A 17189-nucleotide genomic window follows, 5' to 3' on the forward strand; every position below is an offset into this window, starting at 1 on the left:
GCCGTTGAAAAGCCGCTGGGCCGTCGCCGGAGACGCGGGCCGACCCGGAAGTCAACGAGAGGTCCCGCCCCGCTTCCGGCGCGCGCCCCGCCCCTCCGGCGGCACTGCGCCTGCTCCGCAGCGGCTCCCCGCTCGCGATCGGGGCCGCAGCTTTGAGGTCCAAGGGGCGCAGAGGCCGCTCTCGCCCGGCCTGCCGGCGTCTGCTCCCGCCGCTCGGCGTCACTCGGCCGGGCCCAGGCTGCCTCCCGGCGCGCCGCCTGCATCCCAGCCCGACGGCGTCCTTGCCGGCCCCGGAAGCTCGGTGCTCTTCCCGGGGCCAGGGCACGAGTGCGACCCGCCGCAGGGCAGAGGGAGAGGGACACCGGGGATGCTTTGTTCTCCAGTGGGGAGCCACGGGGGCTCCTGAGAAGAGAAGGAGCCATAGGAAACCCGCGAGTTTATCCGAAGGGTGGTTGGGGAGAGCGGTAGGGCATTTGGGCAAGTTTTGAGGGTGGGCTTCAGCCACACTCTGAAAAAGAAAGTGAGCCTGGGGGCAGAGGGGGGGCCGGTGGGCTGGGCCACCCAGACGGGGGTCCAGCAGTGCCCAGGGAGGGAAGGACTAGGTTGGACGGTGCCCGCTGACCTCTGGCTCCGCCCTGCAGCATCCTCCGAGGCAGGGAGTGGGGGGCGCCCACTACAGCCCTCAAAACACCACGCTGCCAGTCCCGGAGGGGGTCGAGCACCACGAGCCCCAACACCTGGAGCTCTTTCTAGCAGACGCTGGAGCAGGTGGTCATCAGCAGCACAGTCTCTTCCCCTTGACTCTAGCTCTGCAGGGTCTGCTGGACTCTATAGTGAGAAACCCACCAATGCTCAGCAGGCCCTGCCCTCCTGACCTCAGGCAGAGGAGGGGGCTCAAGGACCAAGCTGGGTAGAGGCGGTGCTTGCTACTGCTCTCAGGGCCAGGGCAGCCTTGGGAGGGTGGGCAGCTGCCCATCCGTGGGCCTGTTGGGAAGGCGACTGCAGAGAGGGGCTGAGACAGGGAGGAATGAGGGAGGCTGTCACCAGATGATAGAAGCAGTAGGGCTAGGAGGGAGGGGAGGACCAGTGAGGAGGGGAGGGGAATCCAGGAGGACCCCATCTGAGCTGGGCTTCCAGGGTGGTGGGGTTGCGGGGCGTGCCCCCTACCCTGTACTTCCACTCCCTCCAGAGGAAGTGGGCAGCCGCACTGGGCAGGGAAGGGGCCTGTGGCTCTCTGGGCTGACCCACGCTGCCTCCCTCTGTCCCCTCTGTGCAGGCTGCGGCTGAGGAAGCCAACACCCTCCTGAACTCAGGGCAGCCCGGGCGAGCGCTGGGCTACTGCTCACTGGCAGTCCTCGCTGGGGGCAGCAATGCCTGTCACCTGCGCCTGAGGGCCACCTGTCTGGCCGAGCTGCAGGAGTTTGACCGGGCACTGGAGGACCTGGACCATGTCCTCCGGATGGATGTGGGAGACCGCGACCTCCCAACGCGGGTGGAGGACCTGTGCTCCCAGGGCCGGCTGCTGCTGAGCCTGGGCAATGGGGCCAGGGCCACAGGGGCCTTTGCCCAGGCCCTCAAGCTGGCACCCACCCTAGCCCAGAGCAGCCTGTGGGAGCGGCCGGGCCGGGGCCCCACTGCCCAGGCGTTCCTATGCCATGGCCAGACCTGCCTGGGGGAGCAGCGCTATGCAGAGGCCTGGACGGCAGCAGAGAGTGGCCTGCTGGCAGACCCTGAGCACAGCGGCCTGAAGAGGCTGAAGGCGAGACTCCAGAAGGAGGCATCCTTGGGCTGCAGGCTCCACTGACCCCATGCTCTCGAGCCCCAGACAGGTGCCACCCAGCCATTCCACCCCGGATGGGCTCCTGAGCAACAGGATACGGTGGGCCTAACTGATGTAGGTCAGACTCGGCTGAGAAGAGAGACTCTACGGACTCACCACATTTTAGGTTACCGAGAAGGTGTTTGTGACAGCGTGTAGATAGTATTACCTCATCTCAAGACAACAAAGCTATAAATTTTTGAAGTTTCCTGCATGTGAAACAGCTCTTGGGTCCAAGAGGAGATCACATCTGAAATCAAAGAAAATTGAAAAACTAATCATAACAAAACCCGTGGAGAGAAGCACCTGCAGGATGCAGCCCCAGGGGGGCCCCGGGGAAGGTCCGGCCCCAAGCAGATTACTAAGCAACGGAAAGAAAATGAAGTATGTGTTCAGTTCGAGAAGTTAGAAAAAGACAATAAAACTAAGGAAATCAGGAGATAGGAATTAAGGATAAAAGCAGAAATTAATAAGTTAGAAGAATAAATAAATACAAAATCTGGTTCTTCAAAAATAAAGTTGATGAACCAACAGCTGATTCTCTGAATTGAGAAAATGGAGAAAGCACATGGCCTTCACCTGGGTGCACTGCTGCGGTGAGCCCCACGCGTCTCCTGACGAGCAGACAGTGTGGTTGTGCCGGCTCTCAGGACAGCAGGAGGCACTTTGAAAAAAAGGTCTCCACTCGCAGGTCTGGAAGGTACCCAGTGGGCTCAGGGCCGCACAGCTCGGTTGCGGAGACCGCGGACCTGGCGTTCTGCCTTTAGTAGGGCCTCAGGGTGGGATCTCGGGGGTTTTGTGGGGTCACTCATTATTGGCTAGTGTGAAGCAGAAAAGTGGGAATGGGGTCTCGGGAGCTGCAGGTAGGGTCACAGAAGCAGTTACCAAGGGAGCTGAGAGCTTTCTGAGAGGGGGACCTCACAGGTGTGGGCGGCCCACTTCCTTCTCTGGTCGCTTTGCCTACAGCTGTGTCCTGTGGCTGGCAACGCGTGTTCCAGATGAATGTCTTTGGAAATGGACACCCTGGCAATCAAAAGCTTGACGTCAGCCACACCACAGAGACAGCTGCAAAGTGACAAGGACAAAGTAACAGATAGAAAATTAAAAGCATCATAAGAAATTATGTTCCTCTGGGCAAGTAAATTTGGAGGCCTGGATGAAAGGAATTAGCTCCTAGGCAGATATTTAAACTGACCAGAATAGGCCTAAAACTTCTGCAGGACAGTTGCCAAGGATGAAAAGAGAAGGTTGTCTGGGAGCCTCCCCTAAAGCAGGCTCAGTTCCAGATGGAAAAGCCTGTCAGCCTTTAAGGAACAGTCAATTCCAAATGTCTCTAAACATTTCCAGGCTAAGAAAAAGAAGCTTCCAAGTTCTTTGTGGAAGAAAGCATAATCTCAACTAAAAGAAAGCTACAAACCAATTTATGAATCACCAGTCCAGAAATCCTAATACCAACAGCCCCAAATCCAGCGGCATGTTAAAAGAAGAATACACCCAGAGCAATACATACAGGAATGCAAGGGTGGTTCAAGACTAGGACACACGTTCATACAGTTCATCACAGAACTAGAGCCTGGAGAAGATAAGTCCTGTGATCCCTCGTGAGGGCTGCAGTGGGGGTACACGGCCACATGTGAGAAGACCTCCCTACACCTTTGGATGCCTTCTCTGTTCTACTAGGGAGGATCTGGCATCTCAAGTTGATTAAGTGTGGGCCACCGGTGCGGAGTGCGCACAGCCACGTGAGCTGGCGGCACCCCTTCCAGCAGCTGGTGTGCACCCGCACGTTACCTCCCCCATCTGGGCTGGGCACACCCACAGCAATAGGGCCAGCCCAGCCCAGAGCTGTATTCCCTCTGCCGTGGCCTGACCCCACACACAGTCTCCAGGGTCCCCAGTGTGAATTAGTGAGAGCTTGCAGTTATTGGGGTGCATATGCTAGTTCCTCCAGGATCAGGCTTTGTACCTGAGCCCCCCCAGAGATGCTGAGATTAGACCCCTTTTATGGGTCTAGAGTCAGTAGGTGAAGGAGGGGGGTTGTGGAGTTTGAACAAAATGAGCATCCTCCTTTCTAAGCACCCTGACCCACATGAGGCTCTCAGGATTTATAAAGAAAAAAAGGCAAGTCTCCAACCCTGGAGGACAAGCTGCATCCACTGCAAAGGGGCTCCGAGGACTTGGGGATTCAAGGTCCTCAGCTTCCTCTGAGCCCCTTCCTAGTTCCAGGGTCCCATTCCTTCTCAATCAGTGCCCCAGCTTTTCATAAGAAAGTTGACGAGGCTGTAAATGAAACCAACATTGTAATTGCATGGCTCACGGAATTAAATGTTGTTTTTGACTCTTAGCACTACCAGCCCTGTGCATGTCACAGGGGCTTCTCAGGGGCCACGGAGCCCTCTGACTCCCGGGCTATGACCCGAGCTGGTCGTTCTCTTCCTGTATGTGCTCCAGGACATTCGGGAGAGCCCGCCCCACGCCACAGTCCCTGCGGCCACTGTCACTGTGTGAACAGCCACGTGCAGCGGCACCTGAGCTCCCACGGCCCCTGAGCGGGTGGGTGCATCACAGCCACCGTGAGGAAATCACCCCACACCACAATTCTCCCTTCCCAAGGAGCACAGCCCTGCAGTCAGGCCCCAGATTCATCTTTTGAGTGTCTGGTGACAGGGACCACTCTTGGTACCGATTTATGTTATCAGTCAGAGTCCACTTCAGAGACAGAAACCGCACTAGTGATTCAGACGGCGGGGATTTAATAGACTTGCTCGTTAGCTGTGACGTGTCAGTTATGGACGTGGGGTAGGAGGAACTCCAGGGACCATGGAAGTAGCAACCACAGAGCTCAAAGTCAGATGACCCAGCCTGCCCAAACAAGCTGCCAGCCGTCACCCACACCCCTCAGCTTGGTGACCAAGCTTCCCTGCATGTGCCCCTTGCCCCACGTGGTACTTCCTGACCACACCTTTGTGCCTGGCACTGTGCCTCCATTCTCTCATCCGACTGCAGTGAATCTTATAGGTGAGGGGACAGAGACCGGGGACAGTGAGAGCACCCCAGCCCCTTCCCTCCTGTCCAGGATACCCAAGGCCTGACATCAGGAAGCAGCTGTAGGGAAAGTGTGTGCAGGGGGGACTCCCACAGGCCAGACTCTCACCCCAGCTCTCTCTGAGTGCTTCGGAAATGTCCTTCAACTTCCTCCATTCTTTGCCTCCTCTGAGCAGGGCACCTCATGCCTGCCCACAGCACGGGTGGGCAGAACCAAGGAGAGATCTGAATCCTGCCCTACAGAGGCCCAGAGACACCTGCCAGATGGGGCTGCGCTTCATGCAGAGGACAGCAGCTTGCCCCAGACCATCCCGCCTAAGAGTGGGGGGCAGGAAAGGGGTGGGCCCAGGTGTCAAGGGCAGGTGTCTGCTGAGCCTGAGAATAGCCCCCTGCTCCATAGCAGCAGTGACCAGGGCTAACTTCTAGGCCTGCCCTGGTCCCAAGGTTGATAAGGGAGGTGGCAACCATGGTCGGCTGGGCCTCCAACTTCCACATCTCACATCTTTTGCCCAAGAGACAGGGAGGGGTGAGCAGGGAGCCTCCACTGGCCCCTGAGCTCACCTAGGAGGAGGGATTAAAACCCACCCTCCAGAGTGTCCCAGCAGCAATGGGGCCTGGGACTCCCTGCATCCAGGGCCCTCGCTGGGGCTGGGCGGCTGTAGCCCCTTGGCCTGTGGAACCCCTCCCTGGTCTCTCTTGGCTGCCAGGTCCCTGAGCACGGCCTTGCCTGGTGCCACACCAGAATCTGCAAGCTCGGCACCCCGGCTCACTGGCCCCTTGCTTGCTCACAGCCTGTCCTTCACTGACAGGGCTGCAGACAGAACTCATGAACGGGGCGGCTTGGGTGTGGGGGTGCCAGCCCTGCCTGCCCCACACATGAACAGGGCAGCGGGACTGAGCTCCAGCCAGCAGCCAGCCCCTGATCCAGGCAGCCTTGGGGGCGGAGGGGGAGGTGCTCTGGCTGGCCTGTGCCTGAGGAGTCCAGGGCCACCATGCTCTGGGAGGAGCTTCTAGCTGGCCGGGCTGGTCCCTGGCCCACCCCAAGCTCCCCAGGAAGGGCAGTCCTGGCCTCTTACTCCCCTGACCTTGACCTCCTCCCCTTCCAGGCCAGCAGCCCAGGCAGCCTCCGGGCCAGGCTACCAGCTCCTCGCTCTGGGCGGGGTTCCCAACCTTCGGATGGGGTGGGTGCTGGGAGACAGACAGCGGGCTGAGGAGAGCCTGGGCTCTGGGGCCGTGTCTGGTATCAGTCCCCTGCAGAGCTGCCCTCCTCCCAGGGTGGGGCCAACTTGAGAGGCTGCCCCAACAGGGTCTGGGCACCGATGGCCCTGCCCAGACACCTTTCCCGAGCCCCGGGGGCCTGGGGGGACCGCTTTTTCCGTGGGGTTCTGAAGCAGAAGCAGAACCGTGCCTGAAGAAGGGAAACCTGGCTTCTGGCAGGACCTGCTCCGCCCAGGGCCCGGCCCCCATCAGCAGGGTAACTGATTCACTCTCAGAAGCACTGGGGGGGCTCTGTCACATCCAGAAGGCTCTCTCCCCACCCCACCCCCACCTGCCCTGCAACTTCCACCTGGCAGGGCCCCCGGAACCCACCAATCTCACTGGAGACTGAAGTGACAGAATCCCATGGCAGGGGCTTTGCAACCCCCACGGCCAGTGTGGCTCTCTGGTCCCCACGTCTCAGGCAGGGTGGGGAGAAGGGTCTGGCCTTCCTTCCCAGCGGCCCCTGCGGCCCCTTTGAACTGTGGAATCGAGGAGGGAGGAGGGGGCAGGACGCAGGACCGCAGGGAGCCCCGGGCTCCCCGAGCTGCTCTCTGCCCCCTCCCCCCTCCCCCCCACACCAAACCCAGATGGAACACCCCACCCGTGAGCGCAGGAGATGGTCCCCGCCTCCAGGGAACCCACGCCTGCATCACAAAGGAGGCCCGGAAGCCTCGCCTCACTCACTGGGGGCCCCACCTGAAGCCCTTGCTCTCCGCCCCTGGGAGCCCTCCCACCTGGCCCCAGCTCACCGAAGCTCTAGGCCACCCTGCCCCAGCCTTCTGAGACCTGCCCGCAGGGGGGTGGCCCTTCCTGAGTGCCCTGAAGGTGAGCGAGTGTGGGGCCGGCCTGCGGGCCAGCTTTCCTGGGCAGCACCGAGGGACTCCCTACAAGCGCCCAGCCTGTCTCCCAGGTGCCGGGCAGAGTGCAACCTGTACCCAGGGCTGGCACCCCCACACACGCAGAGTTCTCCTCCCCAAAGGACCCCCCTTTCCCTGGCTGGCCACCATAGCCCGGGGAGGCCACAGCAGCCTCCCTTTCTGATTCTCTAGCGCTTGGCTTGGCCCCCAGCCCTCAATAGGAGAGTTAGTGTTTATGCACCTTTCTGCCATAGCAGGTCCCTGGAAGCCAGCAGGACAGAATGAGTGAGTGAGTTCGTTAGTTCTGATGGAAGAAAGAACACACTGGTGGGACCAGAGCCACAGATGGCTAGGCCAAGGCTCAGACCTGTCCAGCTGAATCATTCATTCATTCAGCATTCAGCAGATGTTGGGAGATGCCTAGTGGGCACCAGTCTGGGTGCTGGGGGCCCAGGCAGACGGAGCCGCCCGCCCCCATGGCATGGACATTTCCCCCGGGGAGGTGGACAATGGAGATAGAAGGGGCGCGGAGGCTGAATCGCACATCCGGTGGTGAAACAGCAATCAGGTCTGGGGTCGGGCTGGCTCTGGTGAATACAGACCCAGGGAAGGTGTCACTGGGAAGGTGACCTTGAGCAAGGACTTTTGGAGAGTGAGCGGGGAGCAGGCAGGAGTCTGGGGGAAGGGCAAAGCCCCCGAGGAGGGGTCTGTCTGGAGGTGGGGTGGGGAGGATGGCAGGGGGTGCGGAGAGAGGTCACGGGGGCCACAGGGGATCCTGAGATGAGAGCAGGCCTGGCTTCTCGCAAGTCAGGTCATGGGGCAGGTGAGGCCCAGACCCCTGGGTGCTGGCAGGTAAGAACCTCTCACCCTCCCCCCACAGGGCAGGACTGGGGTTGCCCTACTCAGGCTTCCCCCAAACTGTCGGCCCGCCTGGTGCAGGGCAGGTGCTGGGGCTCCAACAGCAGGTGTGTGGTGTGTGTGAGGACCAGGAGTCTGACACAGGGAAGAGCAGCCTGCTGCGCTCCAGCTACATGAGCAGCCTTCCGGGCAGGGGTCCGAGTGCCAGCAGCAGAGGCACACGCACACCGGTGTGCATGCTCACACACACACGCATGCACCCACGTGCGTAAGGGAGCACACACAGACCCCAGAGCCCGTCCTGCAAGCAGCCCTGCCCCTTGTGCACGCGGCGGCAGCCCCGAGTGTCCTCCACAGCTACCCGCCTCCTAGTGTGGTCCCTCAAAGGACCGGGCAGGGGAGGATGGGGAAGGGAGGCACAGGAGCGGCACACCAGCCAGGTGACCGCGAGAGCCGGCCCTGCCGCTTCCTTCCTGGCCTTCTGCTCACTGCCTGCGTGGACGCAGGTCCTCCTGCTCTCCCCCCTGCCCACTCCTGGGCTCTAGGCAGGAAAGGTGGGCAGGGGGCCCAGTGGCCCACACCACCTCCCAGAGGGTTTTCCTGACCCGGCTCCCGGACCCCGTCCCCACCCCCTGGCGCTAGGGCCCCCGGCAGACTCCGCTGCAGGAGCCCTTGGCAAGCACGGGAGCTGGGCTGGCTGGGTCCCTAGTGCCCACCTCCGGCTGTGAGCAGAGGGGTCGCTGGGCCTCCCCTCCAGAGAGCGGGCTCAGAGAAGCCGGCCTTGGGAAGAGGCTGCCACCATGGCCGGCACGCTGGGCACCCGCCCCCCCCTCACCGGTGTCTCGGGCACTCAGAGACTCTGGCCCAGGGACAGTGCCACCAGCCGGAGACACGGGCTGAGGGCCGGGTGTGGACTTGGCAATGGGAGAGGAGCCGCGAACATCCTCAAAGGACCAGCACCTGCCCCCAGCCAGCGTCAGGCCTCCCGGCCTCGGGCAGGGTCTCAGGGGCTCCACACGCGTCTCCCCTACCCTGGTGTCCCCACCCTGGCCACACACAGCCCCTGTCCTTGGCCTTGGGGTTTCTCAGCTGTGCACTTTCCCCCGGCTAGAGACTTGGTGATGGGGAAGCCCGAAAGCCCAGTAGGGATGGTGGAGCTTGCCGGCTGGTCGGGGCAGAAGCACCGAGGCTTCCTGGAGGGGGGGCTGCTGCTGCTACTGGTGCTGGTGACCGGCGCCCTGGTGGCCCTGGGCCTCCTCTACGCCGCCCACAGCAGAGGTGAGTGAAGACGCCCCCGCCCCCCCCCCCCCCCCCCCAGGGCCTGTGTGCCCGCCCACCCTGACGAGCCCTGACGAGCCCTGACGAGCCCGCCCTGTGAAATGGGGCAGGCGGGTCGGCCCTGGGCGCTGAGCGGCAGGGCGCCCGCAGCCCCTTCCAGGAGGCTCTGTCCAGGGCTGGCTGGCGCCCGCGGGCTCCTGCGGGACTCCTGAGATGCAGGTGCCCCCCCTCCCCTCCCGCGGGCAGCCGCACCTCGCACCGCAGTTCGCAGCCTGCCGGGGACACCCCGCCCCCGCCCATTGCCGCTGCTCACCGTGTGTCCGCGGTGGCTGCCGGGCGGGAAGGCCCTGCTGGGCTGCTCCTCCCCCGCCCCCTGAAGGTCGCGGCCTCCCAGACCGGCTCCGCTTGTTGCAAGATGGTGGGAGGGGTCCGCCTGCGTCCCAGAGCGATGGGGGCGCGGCCGGGGCTGCTCTGCAGGAACACTGCCTCTTCTGCTCTCTCCCCTGCCCCACCCCCGCGGGGACGTGGAGGGGCTGTCCCCGTCTTGGGTCGGGGGCATGGCAGGGGCTCAGGTGCATGCAAGCTGCGCCCCCTGCTGCCCACGGGCACCGCCTCAGGCGTGGACGCCGGTGTTCACGGGGCACAGCTGCGGTGCGCTCCTCCCCAGGGCCGCGGCGGGCACAGGATTCAGGAGCGGTGCCCTCCTGCTACTCTCAGCAGTGGGGCACCACAGCCTGTGGCCCTAGAACATTCCCTCACTGGCTTGGCCAGGGCCATCTGTGCTGAGGTGGACCATCCATCCATCGCTGGGCGTCTCAGCCCAGGGCTGCTCCCAGCCTGTGCAGGTGCCCGGCCAGCTGCTTCGGTCTCTGGGTGTCCTGCAGGGTAGAGGGGCTCTGCTCCACGGGCAGGGGTCAGGGGAAGGACCGCTGGCTGCACAGAGAGCCTTGGGGAGCCCAGACCTCAAGGAGCCTTTGTTCAGGGCTCACTGGGCTGGCAACACCTTGGTTAGAGGCTTCTAGAGGACAGGGCTGGTCCCCTTCCCCCACCCCAGCTGTGGGGTGCAAGAGGGCCCCTGTCTTCTCCCAGGTAATGCAGAGCAGCATGAACCACCAGACAGGAGGGACTCTCCCTACCCAGTCTGCCTTCTCCTTGTGGTCTCCTAAATACAAGTGGGGTCTCTGCTGGGGCTCCCCAGTCAGAACCGCCATGCCCCCACCTCCAGAAGTGACCCCCCCCAAGCTGATCTCAGCCTCAGGCTCTATTGAGTCTGTGGAAGGATTTATATGCAGTGTTACCATTTATTTCTAAGCGCTTTCTCCTTTCCACTATGATTTTTTTCATTGATTCATGACTTATTTCGAAATCTTTTTTATTTTAAAATCCAGATGCATGGAGATCTTCCTAGTTATCCTTTTTTTTTTTATTGGTTTCTGCATTAACTGCATTGTTGTCAGAAGCCGTGGTTTATGGGATACTGATTCCTCGGTATTTACTGAATCGCTTCAGGACTAACACGTGGTCAGTGCTGCCAGTAACCCGCGAGAGTTCGCGGAGGACGCCCGACCGTTAACTCTTAGATGTAGTCGGAGATACAGATACATCCCTTAGATCAGTCAAGTCTTCTATCTGGGGTTTTCCTGTGTTAAGTCTTGTGCTAGAGAACTCCCGGTTTTCCCCGTAATTGTGCCAAGTAGCAATTTGCCGACTTTGAGACCATGTTGTTATGTGAATACAAATCTAGAATTAGCATGTCTTCCGGGACCTATCATTGCATAGTGACCCTTTCTACCTTAATGCAGTTTGCCTAAAATTGTTTTGTCTGATACCAATCTAACTATTCGTGACCATTTGCTTAGCCTGTTTTCTCCCATTTTTCTTTCAAACGTTCTGTGTCTTTAGCTTTCGCTGTGTCTCTTGGAACAGTGCGTAGCTGGATTGGGGTCCTTGTCTCTTACCTGAGGCACTGAGTCTCTTTGCATTCACTATGATTACTGGAATGTCTGGTTTTTCTATTGTGTTCTTTTGTGCTTCTCGCACCTCTTTTTTCTCTCGTCTTACCACTATTATTTTGTTCTCTATTCTCCCTCAGCCAGCTTGCAAGTTTTCGAACACTGTCCTTTAAGGGGTTATCTTAGATTTTTTTGTTTTAATAGTTATTATTTTAAAAGTTATAGACAAACACTTTTCAGAACATCGAAAGTTTTTATAGAAATTACAGTGGGAGGCACAGCCCACCCTGGAATCCTGCTCCCATGAGCAGCAACAACCACTGTCTAGCACAGAGGCCAGCAGACTGCGACCCATGTTTTGTAAATAAAGTTTTATCGGAACACAGCTGTGCCCATTTATTCATGTATTGTCTATGGATATTTTCATGCTACAAGTTAAGTTGAATAGGTGAGGCAGGGTCTGTATCTGGTCCATAAAGCCTAAAATATTGGTTACTTGGCCCTTTACAGAAAAATATTGCCAACCCTGGAACTGAAGTGTCCTCCTGTGTCTAAGCCTTGACTTTGAACCTTTTTTACTGTCACCGTGGGATGGTGAGGAGGTGTTATAAGGTTGTGGTGAACACCCAGGCATGGCTAGGCATACCAGCTCCCCCAAACCTACCTGCGTGACCTTGGCAGGCTTCCTTCACACCTCTGTGCCTCAGTTTCCCTATCTGTAAAATGGAACATAGCATAGCATACACATTAGAGGCTTACTTGAGGGCCCATGATTTAATACATCAATAACACTTAGAAAAATGTCTTTGTCTGTCATGCTGTTCATGATCAGATGTGATAGCAAAATAGTGGATTTTGTCATTTACCCACCACCAGGGCGGTTATTGACGTGCTGAAGGGAAGGCAGATTTAGCTCCCTACACCAGCCAGGCCCTGCCGTCCCAATATAGATGCGTCTTTGCTTTGGGGTAAAGCCACGGGCACCATTTACAATATTTCTCCTGAATATTATTCACAGCTGAGCTCTCTGCCAGTATCTGGTTTCCTCATCATTAATAGCTGCCTTGTTCAAGAGGTTTCCTTTCTTTCTGTCAAAAGATTTTATTACAAGCCTGTCTTTATCTATCTCAAATATCAACCTCTTGCTCCCTAAGATAGATTTTTAGTTAATTGTGGGATGCAGCTCGAGTGCAAAGTACTCATAGCTCACCAACAGCGCCTATTGTTAATTCCTGTCGATGTGAGCCTATTCAAAATGACATTTCTAGATCTTAAAGTTCTTTTCCTAACCTCTCTGATCTTTTCTCCAAATAATTCTTAAGAAGTGAGCAGCTTCTAATATCACACAAGTAGTTACACTTGCTGTCTCCTGTAAAAGGTAAAACAGGCCTGAATGAAAAAGTCCTTCCAACATAAAAATTGTATCTCAGTTCTTCTTACCCACCTGTGTGGTGACTATCTCACTCCTGGGTCCTGTCAAAGGGGAGATGGTATCATCTCTGCTTAGAGGGGCTCATCACTCCCTGAAACTCTGTTTTCCTAGTTGCCCTCTGACCTCGGGTCCTAGATGGGTCCAGAGAAATTGCGACGTCTGTAGATTATCCGGATTTTCCTTGCTGTTGGGGTGGGAATGACATTCTGTCATGAATTTTGACATTCTAAGCAGAAAGCAGAACTGTTCTACCTTAGATCTGTGTATGCATATTTAACTTAATAAAGTGTTCAGCGAATCAAGACCTCCATATTTCTTCCAAAAATACAAGCATTTAGAGCAGGTCAACTGTTCTCCTCCTCCACCCTGTCCATGTTATTGTGGGCAGGACTTGGTTTCTATCTTATTTTTATCTGCCGCACATAAGCAGCATTATTTAATACAGTCGATGTTAATTTTGGATTTCCCACATCCTAATCAGTTTCTTTGCTCATCATTCTTCTTCCATCTCAGGTGGTCCTTATGAAATACTGTTTCTTCTCTCCAAAGTACATACTTTTGGAGGCTTCTATTCAAGGTGTGATTTGTGGACCAGTGGTGTCAGCCTCACCTGGGAGCTTGTCAGAAATTCAGAGACTCAGGGCCTGCTTGGGGCCTGGATTAGAATCTGCATTGAATTCCCACGTTGTTCATCTGTGCTGAAGTTGAGGAGCACTGATTCAGGACGGTGTTTGCTGAACTTGCTGATAATCAGAATAACTGGGGGCAATTGTTAAAACTCCAGACCTTGGGCCCTGTCTCAGTCTGCTCAAGCCGCCATCACAGAATACTGTAGGCTGGAAGTTCAAGATCAAGGTGCCAGCCAAGTCATTTCCTGGAGAGGACTCTGTCTTCTGGGCTTGTAGTGGCCACCTTCCCATTGTGTCCTCACATGGACATCCTCTTCTTAGGATCAGGACCCCACCCTTGTGACCTCATTTAACCTTTGTCCCTCCTCACACAATCCCACTGGTGGTCAGGGCTTCAACTGTGAACTGGGTGGAGCCACAGTCAGTCCAGAACAGGCCTCCACCCTGGTGTGACCTAGAAATCTGTACACGACAAGCCCATGAGGCATCTCTCATGATCAGGCAAGTTTGGAGAGCACTGCTTTAAAAGTTTTTCACACTTATTTTTTGCTTATTTGAAAATAACTTCATTTAGTACCCATCCTTCATTAATAGTTCAACTGGTGAAATACATCTGAGCCTAATTCTCCCTCGGTGGCTTAAAGATTCTGTCTCATGGTCTGGCTTCTGTTGCCACTGTCCAAAAATCTGGGCCCATCTAACTGTCATTCTTCATCAGGTGAACTTTCGTTCCCTCTGAGCTGTCTTTTCTTTGTCTTTGGTATTTTTCACTTTTACCCTTGAGGCATCGAACTGTGAAAATCTGTGTTGTTCATTCTGCTTTGGAGAGGTTGTGATCCCCAAATCTCAGCCTTACACCATGTATTTATTGTGGGAAGTTGTACATTATCTTTCTGAATATTGTGTCTCCCACATGGCCTCTCTTCTCCCATTCTAAAATTCTGATTCCATGTGTCCTCGATCCTCCCCCCCTCCATCCTCTGTGTCTCTGGAGAGTTTCCCTCTCTGACTTTGTCCCGCATTCTGGGTCAATTACTCTGAACTACATTCCAGCTCACTAAACCTCTCTTCACCTGTGTTCTTTCTGCAGAAATTCTTCCCAAAAAAAAAACCTGCAATAACTTGGAACACATACACTTTAGGACACTGCCTTTTCTCATATATGAATTAAAATGTTGCTTGTGTTTTGCAGGATGTCAATTCTCCAAAAATATATCTGAATATTTCTGTACTGCAGTGCAGTCGAGGTTCAGATGAAACCCCATAATTAGAGTGGCATGCTCTCACTCAGGTTTCAATCAGCAAAGTAAACTGCAGCTCAGGGGAAAAAATCCATTTTGGATTTTTTTTTAATTTAATCTCAGTGGGGGTACCTGTGTGGATCAGTCGGTTGAGCATCCAGCTCTTGGTTTCAGCTCAGGTCATGATCTCAGGGTCATGAGATCGAGCCCCATGTCAGGTTCTGCACTGGGCATAGAGCCTGCTTAACATTCTCTCTCCCTCTCCCTCTGCTCCTCCCCCGCAATAATAATAATAATAAAAATAAAGTCCCACCGGTCCCAGATCCTGTGTTCCAGTTGTTTGAAAAGTAATTTAAAAATTTCTTAGAACAGGTCTGGGTTCACGGAACTATTACAAAGATAGTGCAGTGACCATACGGGCCACGCCAACTTTCCCTGTTAACCTTCTACTCTACTCACTAGGATACATTGTTGCAAGTAGTGAACCAACATTGCTATCTAACTATTAAATAAGTCTATACTTTGTTCAGATTTCCTCTGTTCTTCCCTCATGCCTTGTTCTGTCCCAGGATCCTACAGGATGCCACATGACATTATTCATCAAATTTCCTTAGACTACTCTCGGCCGTGATGGTTTCTCAGCCTTCCCTTGTTTATGATCTTGACAGTTTTGAGGGGTCCTGGCTTCGTATTTTGTAGAATGTCCCTCAGGTGGGACTTGTCTGATGTCTTTCTCATAATTGGACTGGGGTGATGTGTTTTGGGGAGGAAGCCCATAAATCAGGGGGACATACTTCCAGTGACTCCTCACTGTTGCTGACCACGATCACGTGACCTGAGCACGTAGCATTCATTAGGTTTCTCCACTTTCCTCCCACTTTCCATACTGTCCCCTTCAAAAGGAAGCCACCATGGGCAGCCCACACCGAAGGGGTGGGGAGTTAGAATCCACGTCCATAGAGGTGGGGCACCTACATACACAATTTGGAATTCTGTATGGGGAATCTATTTCCCCCATTTATTTATTTATTCAATGATTTATTTATGTCGGCATGGACTCATGAATATTTATTTTATACTTTGGATTATAATCCAATACTAGTTTATTTTGTTGTTCAAATTGTTCCAACTTAAGCCATTGGGGGCTCTGTCAGGTGGCTTCTGTGCCCCCCCAACCTACCCCCCATCACTGTAGCTTCAGGGTATTGGAGGGGAGGGTAGCACTTTCTTGCTTTCTAGCTTTTTGAGATGTTCCAGGCTCATCTACCCCTTGTGCTCCCCCTGTTCTGTATCCACCACCCCTACTCTGCACCCCTGCCAAACACCTGGTGATCATTGTTTACCACCTCTGTGGTTGCTCTTTCAAAATGTCATCTAATTGGAATCATGCTGTATGCAGGTTTTTCGGATGGCTTCTGCACTTAATAATATACTCATAGGATTTATCCATTCATCTCTCTGTGGCTTGATAGCTTACTTCTTTTTATAGCTCAATAATAATGCCATTGTATGGATGTAATACACTTTACTTATTCATTCCTCCATTGAAGGACATCATGGTTGCTTCTAGTTTTTTGGAATTGCAGACAAAAAAGCTGCTATAAAATTCACATTCAGGTTTTTGTGTGAATGTAACTTTTTGAACCAGTTGGGGAAACACTTAGGAGTGGAATTGCAGGATCATATTATAAGGCTGTGTTTGGTTCTGTAAGAACCTCCCACACTGGCTTTCGGGGTGGCTGCACCATTTGGGGATTTGGAGATGTTTTCCTCTGTTCTGTCTGTTTTGTCTTTTTCCTTCGTGCCATGGTCTGGATCACCCACGCTGACATGGGTTCTTTCTTGTGCAGGTTCAATGTGTTGTGAAGCCTATAAAACCAATCCTTCACTTCAGTTCTTTCTTACCATTTCCATTTCTCTGGTGACGTTCACCACATACCTACATCCGCTTCCCATCTTCCGTACCAGACCCTTTAACTGAATTATCATAACCACTAAAGATTTTGTCTGCTGACTGACATCTGGTCACCTGAGTCCACGTCTTTGGACTATCTTGGGTTTTTCTGATGATGGGTCACATTTGTCTACTTCTTCTTGTGGGGGGATTTCTCTCAGCTGTCCTGCCCTGCCCGTGCCCTCGGGGGCGAGGGGAGGACCTGACTGTGGGTGTGCCATGTGGAGCCCCATCCCTGGTGTGCCAGCTCACAGCCTCCTCCAGCTTCGAGCCCTGGCGCCCAGGGGAAGGCTGCCGCAGGCCCCTCTCTCTGGGGAGGGCACCTCCCTGTCTGGAATCTGGCTCTATAGGTTTCCTGCCCACAGCTCTCTAACGGACCTCAGCAAACCCCCATGTTCTTGCATCTGCAGCTTGTTCTCCTCACTGGGAGGGAGCCACGGTTGCCTCCAACTTTCTTCGTCCTGATCAGAAGCAAAAATCCTTTCTCTTCCTCGTCACTGTCCCTGAGGGGGCAGCCCTTTGGGGTCCAAGGGCTAGTTCTTGTCCCAGGGCTCTGGGTTAATGAGCCTGACAAATACCCGTGGGACAGCCATGCCCTGGCACCCACGGACCACATCATTTCTGGTTGCGATCAGCACTGTTCTCCTGTGTCCACCGGGCTGGGGCTCCCTGAGGCAGGGCCAGGGTCGTACTCATATCTGAATCTTCAGGGCCTGGCACTGGGGCTGGCTTGTAATAACCAACAAACGTTGGACGGATGGATGAACAAAGGGTGGATGGGGAGGGCAGCAGCAACAAGTGGGGGAGAAATGCCTCTGCCCACCCACCCCAGACCCCATGTTTCATAAGCATTCCTTCCATTGG

At 55.3% G+C, this 17189-nt stretch overlaps 2 protein-coding genes across 2 annotated transcripts in view; both read left to right on the forward strand.

Moving 5' to 3' along the window:
- The window catches only part of TTC34 (tetratricopeptide repeat domain 34), a 20781-nt gene extending 18521 nt beyond the window's left edge, over positions 1–2260 (forward strand). The window contains exon 9 of the mRNA XM_032395230.1: positions 1277–2260. Coding sequence (XP_032251121.1) covers positions 1277–1804 — 528 coding nt within the window. The 3' untranslated portion in view covers positions 1805–2260. The remainder of the gene's footprint in view (positions 1–1276) is intronic.
- A 6658-nt stretch (positions 2261–8918) lies between these two features.
- Positions 8919–17189, forward strand: part of MMEL1 (membrane metalloendopeptidase like 1) — a 25683-nt gene continuing 17412 nt past the window's right edge. The window contains exon 1 of the mRNA XM_032418745.1: positions 8919–9117. Coding sequence (XP_032274636.1) covers positions 8961–9117 — 157 coding nt within the window. The 5' untranslated portion in view covers positions 8919–8960. The remainder of the gene's footprint in view (positions 9118–17189) is intronic.

This window comes from Phoca vitulina, unplaced genomic scaffold (genome assembly GCF_004348235.1).
Source record: "Phoca vitulina isolate PV1807 unplaced genomic scaffold, GSC_HSeal_1.0 scaffold2, whole genome shotgun sequence".
In the NCBI taxonomy this organism is placed as follows: domain Eukaryota; kingdom Metazoa; phylum Chordata; class Mammalia; order Carnivora; family Phocidae; genus Phoca; species Phoca vitulina.